At 33.8% G+C, this 7,028-nt stretch overlaps 2 protein-coding genes across 2 annotated transcripts; both read left to right on the top strand.

The window, feature by feature from the left end:
* The first annotated feature begins 409 nt into the window (after window positions 1–409).
* On the top strand, window positions 410–1,551 carry LOC106774089. Its single transcript, XM_014660926.2, has one exon. It carries the CDS (start codon window positions 591–593, stop codon window positions 1,206–1,208), a length of 618 nt encoding a protein of 205 aa, XP_014516412.1. The 5' UTR covers window positions 410–590; the 3' UTR covers window positions 1,209–1,551.
* A 3,320-nt stretch (window positions 1,552–4,871) lies between these two features.
* Window positions 4,872–7,028, top strand: LOC106762051 (pentatricopeptide repeat-containing protein At5g42450, mitochondrial). Its single transcript, XM_014645742.2, has one exon. The coding sequence runs from the start codon at window positions 5,007–5,009 to the stop codon at window positions 6,603–6,605; it is 1,599 nt and encodes a 532-aa protein (XP_014501228.1). The 5' UTR covers window positions 4,872–5,006; the 3' UTR covers window positions 6,606–7,028.

The following is a 7,028-nucleotide window of genomic DNA, read 5'->3' as shown; positions in this document are numbered from 1 at the left end:
TTCATGTTGTTGTTGTTTTGTGTGTTTCCTTTTGCTGTTCTAGTATCTTTATTTATTTGTTTTGGGCTGTGTATGATTCTCTATCTGTAAATGAGTCGTGTCTCTTTGTTTTTGTGAGCACTTACAGATTTTGATGATTCGCATGCTCTTTGTAGCTTACTCTGCAGTTGGGAAGGGTGTACCTGAACACGAGTGTAATTGCAGCATACGGATTTATTAATAGTCTTGTAGATCTGTTGGCTTTTTCAGGATGGGAAAATGCAAGGGTTGTGGGAAGTTAGGAAGAATGAGGCCAAGTCATATGAGTGCTTATGAATTTTCTCTGATGCTGGCTCCTGTTGTTTCTGTTTGGGATTGCATAGTTCGCAAAATGAGGTACTCCTACAGACCTGAGTGGGTGTAGTGGTTGGCAACGTATCAATAGTATTAGTCCTGATACTTCAACTAATTAGAACATATTTAGCATTACAATTAGGGAAAGAGTGGAAAAGTATTACACAAAAAAAATGTATACAGCTCTAAAGAAATTCACTTGAAGGATCTCTCAAAGACATCACTTTAGTATTTACTATTTAGGTGCAGTAAATTCTATGGATACCATGGCATGTAATAAAGGGCAACATGTGAGAAAAGCGAAGAAGAAGCAGGTGAAAGACGAATTGGATCGTCTGAAACAGGCTGAGAAGAAGAAGAGGCGCTTGGAAAAAGCACTTGCTACTTCTGCAGCCATTATTTCTGAACTGGAGAAAAAGAAACAGAAAAAGAAAGAAGAGCAACAGAGACTCGATGAAGAGGGTGCTGCCATTGCTGAGGCTGTTGCTCTGCATGTTTTACTCGACGAAGATTCGGACGATTCCTGTAAGGTTGTGATAGATAATGGTGAGTGCAAGACCTGGAACTGCAACCGAAATCTCGGCATCTCTGTGGGTGGAGAAAGTGGTTGCTTCCCTCATCTAGACGGTGGCAGATGGTCTTTTGAAAGAGTGGGTTGGGTCTCTGATGCATACAGATATGGTTGCAAGTGGGGTGGTGGTGAAAATGGAGAATGGTCATTCTCATCAGACCCTTTTGAGAAAAACGTGAACGAACCACTATATGAAGGTGCAGGATGGGGACCTGCAGGTTTCTCTGCTGATCTCATAGCAGCACAAGCAGTTTCAGCTCTGCAGATTGCTGAGGAAGCAGATGAAGATAGGATTCTGTTTTAAGTTTTAAGGGCATGCATGCTGAGGTGATAGAAATTAAGAATCATAGAAACTAAGAATAACTGTTTGTGGTGGTGACTGGATGAAGTCTTTTGCTGCTTTGATTGAAGATATATATATGCGTGTATATATACATATGATGTTATAACTATGAGTCTTGTCCATGTCAAACACTTTCTGCTTCAGTTGGGATTGAAATGTTGCAGCAGTGTGTCCAATGTTTTATTATTGATTATCTTTTAACTTTATGTTAATGTGAGGCTTCTAATTTCCTGTTTGGAGTGACTTTTTGAACTGATTTCGAAAAATACAAGAACACCAGTGGACCCTCATCATTTTGATACTATTGCCATGTGCCTCTTGGATTATGTTATCACTTTCAGGATTTCATTTTGATAATGACCTCTCCCTCTGTAATCTCTCTAATATCTCTCCAATATCATACAAAGTGACTTTAATCTGTATATTTTAAATGCATGTTGCTTTTCTTCACTTTATAATTTCTCATTTTTAGCACTTTGGGATTACCATTAAATTAAGAATAGATTACCGAGACTAATTCTTTATGGTGAAATTTGACCTAAAAGGATCCCATTTTCAATTTCAAAGGAGGATCTAAAATGGATGGTTTGGGATAAAGCTAAGCATTTTGTTTTCAAGGGTCCACTCTTGCATGTGCCAATTTTAATCACTGTCCATTGGAAGTTTCGTTGTTCGTACCTAAGGAAATTTCTATATACTTGAATATTCGTTTGAGCGATTCTTGAATATTCGTTGATATATCTATATACTTTTTATTTCTATAACTAATTTTTATTTGACAATAAGATTTGCCAAACAAGAAAAGTAGTTGTATAACGTAAAATGCGTTTTTAGTTCAAAAGACATTGATACAAATTACTTGTCATAAAAAATTAATGATGACTTATATCAGAAATTTTGAAGAAAAAAAAATTATTTAACGTGTAATCCTTTAGCTAAACATTGATTAAATTTCCTAAAAATAAAGCAATTTTGATCATAAAAGAAACAAGAATGAAAAAAAAAAGTGTGCAAAATTAAATCATTCTAAAATTAAATTTCTCTATTTATTATCGTAAAATTATTATATCATCAAGGAAAGAGTCAAAATTGCTATAATTTTCTTTTTTAATTCAGATAAACTCTTTAAACTCAAGGTAAACTCGAATAAATTCGTAAGTTAAGAGGAAATTAACAATTTTGAAATCAAATATCATTTTTTTTTAAATTTTACTTGTATTTCATTATATTCAAATCATTTAAAGAAATTAACTTCTCTTTTAATTGGTTTTATAGTTTGATCTTTTTTATTTATTGCTGATTTATTAGTTTTCTTTGTTATGAAATAGATATAGGTATTTTAGAAATGATTGTGGTTTAAAAATAACTAGACTTAATTATTTTAATATTAAAATATTTTAATACAAATAGTTTTATTAATAATGAGTTTCATTATTTTAAAATACATATTTTTTCTATAGGGTAATCGAGGAGAGAAAACAGAAAAAAGACAAACAAAGGATATACAAAAACTTAAGTAAAAAAATTGTATTAACCTTGTATGAACATATATACATTTATAGGAAATAAGAGAGAAATAACATAACATAATTGTTTTAGCTTTTGGTTTACAATAACATATACTAACACGCCTCTCTAAAACAAAAACTATACAAAAACAAAACACCCTTTATGCATATGGAAGGATTGCTTATCTTTTTAACTTGATCTCCAAAGGTGTCTCCTTTAATAACACTTATTAGTTTTTTAAGAGTTAGAAAACGTTCTCCTTCAAAGCCTTGGTTAAGACATCTGCAAGTTGATCTTCTGACCTGCAGTATACAACCACTAATAACTTCAAGCAGTTTGTCTACACTGAATGCACTCCTTACATACTGTTTCTGGTATGTTAACCATGGGTAAGTCATTCACCATATCTTTCTGGCTTAGTTGAGTTAAATCCTTGAAATTTAGATGTTCAAATATGAGATGCCACAACTATTCTGCCTTGTTTTTTGATATAGCAAAACACTGGCGTTTGATTGCACTCATCACCACCTGAAAAGTCCTATTTTGAGAAAAATGAGCTTGGACACTGAGTCTCTTGTTCTGATAAAAAATGTTGAGATACTTCTTCTCCATTTTCATCATAAACCCTTTCTGAAGCATCTAGCCTAAACTGAGCAGGTTGGTCTTCAATTTAATTATGTGGAAGGGGATTCCTTAAGGAAAATCCTTCTGTTGTGCTTGTGTAATGTATTGTTGTAGGAGCTTTGAAATGAGGGAATGCTTTTGACTCCAATAGCCATTCAATCTCAAGTAGAGATGGGTTGTTATGTGGTCATGAGTAGTAAGAGGTCCTTAGCCTTGGGTCAGTTGGACCATAGACGTTTGACGAACTAACCTTGTGTGGTAATTTGGGTGATATGTTGTTTCACCACATATGTGCATGTTCTCATAATAGTTCGACATCAATACATGTATATGGATGGTTAAGTCTAGAAGGGAGAATTGTATAACTTAAGATTGAGTGTTTTATCTATGTTATATGTATAATTCTAAAAATGTGATATATAATTGTTTTTGGTACATTAACTTACCCTTTCTTCTTTGTTTTTGTTTATTTGTTTTGTTTCTTCTTTTTTGTAATGATTACCTTAATGGTGTGAGCTTAGGAGATGTCTATGGTGAATAGGTGCTGGGAGGAGATGGAATCGAGACATAAAGTAGAATGTTGTGTTTTAGTTTCATCTGTTTTTGGAAGATTTATTACACTTTTAGTTTAGTGTAATATCTTATAGTTGTGTAGGATCTTATATATCTTTTGCTATTATAAATTATTTATAAATACATATAATATTATCTTATAGGTTTTTCTTTGATGTAACTATTCTATAATATTAAAGGTGTGTCAAATTTCATGATAATTAATTACTATAAAAATTGTAATGTTACGCAAAGTATGGTTGAATTAAAAATATTATGGTATACACAACAAAATTATACTAGGAAAATATATCGAGTTATTGTGGCAAATTAGAATGTTAAGATAAGAATTAAAATACATTAGTAAAATCATCTATTGATAAGGATGAAAAAAATTCAGAAAAATGTTAAAATATAGGTTCACAAAATCATGAATCAAGTACTAACAAATAATTTATTAGATTTATTACCTCTCTTTGTCAGAAAGGTAAAAAGTTTTGTATAAAAAGTTATTGACTAAAAAAAATATATTGACCAACAAAATTGTGAGGTAAATATGTTAAGTAAAAAGTTATTCTGCCTCCTTACAATAAAAAGTAATAAATGTATAAAAATTTTATTTAATTACAATTGAAACATTAAACCTTTTATATTTTCTTGATTTGATATTAGAAATTAATTATTTTAGTATAACATGTATCAATGTGATTTCAAAACATCTAACAAGTTCAAATTGAAAATAGTTAATATTTTTACCTTAGTTAAAAAGGACACAATTTATTTTCTATTGTTATTGGTTTTTGTCTACAACAATTTTTATATATTGATTTTGAAAAAAAAAAAACATATATAATTAATAAAAGTTTAATATTATTTTTATATTTACTAAACTCGAGTTTATATAACCAAATTCATCACCCATGGTTACATGTGCAGGGAAAACGTAGATATAGGAAACACAATGTTGATTTGAGAAAAATACAACACAAAATATACTATTCCTGGGGTACAGCAAAATGTTGTGATTTGGGAGGGAACAACATCAATGTGAAAACTTCCGTATAACAACATTGAATGAAGATTCAATTGAGAAACATAGTTTCTAGACTCTGCGTTGCCCACACGTGGATTTCACCCTATGTTGTTTCTTGTAGCTATATTACTGAAACCCATCATTCCAATAAGCATAAAGCATCAGCTATACACAAAAACATTAATCCATATGGTTTGGATTCAACCACTTTCCATGTTGCCTGCCAAATGTTTGAAGAAATGTCTGACCTAACTGTTGCTTCAGCAACGATCATAATTCAAGGTTTCGTTAAGCGGCATTGCTATAAAGATGCTATCCATCTTTTTTGTATGATGTTGGCCTCGGAAATCAGACCCAATGAGTTCACGTTTGGAACCGTGCTTAACTCCTCCACTTCACTTGGAAATGTTGTTGTTGGGAGGCAGCTTCATGCTTGTGCGATTAAGGTTGGCCTTAGTTGTCATGCATTTGTAGGTACTCCTCTTCTTGATTTCTATTTCAAGCTGAGTTCTACAGAAGATGCCCAGAAGGCTTTCAGAGATACTCTACACCCCAATGTGGTGTCTTATACAACTCTAATTTGTGGGTATTTGAAGAGAGGGAGATTTGAAGAGGCTCTGCAGGTTTTCCATGAGATGCCTGAGAGGAATGTTGTCTCGTGGAATGCGATGGTTGGTGGGTGCAGCCAAACGGGTCATAATGAAGAAGCTGTGAATTTTTTTGTTGGCATGCTTAGAGAAGGATTTATACCAAATGAATCTACTTTTCCGTGTGTGATTTGTGCAGCTGCAAATATAGCTTCCCTTGGAGTTGGAAAAAGTTTTCATGCATGCGCCATCAAGTTTTTGGGCAAGGTTGATCAGTTTGTTGGTAATTCTCTTATCAGCTTTTATGCAAAGTGTGGAAGCATGGACGACAGCCGGCTAATGTTTGACAAGCTTTTTAAAAGGAACTTAGTTTCGTGGAATGCCATGATCTGTGGTTATGCACAGAATGGAAGAGGTGTCGAAGCGATAAGCTTCTTCGAAAGAATGTGCCTTGAAGGATATAAGCCTAATGAGGTTACCCTTCTCGGGTTACTCTGGGCTTGTAATCATGCTGGTCTTGTTGATGAGGGCTACTCTTATTTCAACCGGGCAAGGCTTGAGAGCCCCAGTTTACTGAAGTCTGAGCATTATGCTTGCATGGTTAACTTGCTTGCTCGCTCTGGACGATTTGCAGAAGCTGAGGATTTTCTTCGGAGTGTGCCTTTTGACCCTGGACTTGGATTTTGGAAGGCATTGCTTGGGGGTTGTCAAATCCACTCCAACAAGGAGTTGGGAGAGCTTGCAGCAAGAAAGATTTTGTCTTTAGATCCTGATGATGTATCGTCATATGTGATGTTGTCAAATGCTCATTCTGCAGCAGGTAAGTGGTCAGATGTTGCAACCGTAAGGACTGAGATGAAGGAAAAAGGGATGAAAAGGATTCCAGGTAGCAGTTGGATTGAAGTTGGAGGCAAAGTGCACGCTTTTCTTACTGCGGATCATAATCATGATAGAAACTATGAAACTAATTTGCTCTTAAATTTTTTCTGTGAGCACTTGAGAGAAAGTGAAGATTCAGATTTGTTCAACATTTATTGGTATCTTAGTTCGTAAGTACTGGGCTAAGTTCTTTCTGGTCTACTATACTGCAGTTAAGGGCATCGAAGGAGACGGTCGAGATAGGGGTCAAAGGGAATGATATGATGTAAGAGAGGAATGTATGCAGACGTAAGAAATCAAGGATCGAAAGAAGGGTTAGTCAGCTCATCGATTGGTGTATCATGGAAGATAACATTGAGAGAAGTTTGTATCGGACAAAGTCAAGAAAGGAATGAAGTTAGATCGAAAGAGGAATTAGCTCATGATAACGGCTATAGAACCTAGGAAGAATGAGTATAGCTGAGGCAATGTGAACGGTTTTCAGGGAGTTATCACAATTTATGTAATTTTTTCTTTATCACAATTTATGTAATTTCTTCTTTGTTTTATTTTGGTTTAACCGTCAAAAAAAAGGAGAAAAAAATTATAAATAGGTCA

Source organism: Vigna radiata, chromosome 1 (assembly GCF_000741045.1).
Source record: "Vigna radiata var. radiata cultivar VC1973A chromosome 1, Vradiata_ver6, whole genome shotgun sequence".
In the NCBI taxonomy this organism is placed as follows: domain Eukaryota; kingdom Viridiplantae; phylum Streptophyta; class Magnoliopsida; order Fabales; family Fabaceae; genus Vigna; species Vigna radiata.
This window is presented reverse-complemented; position numbering and strand designations above follow the sequence as displayed.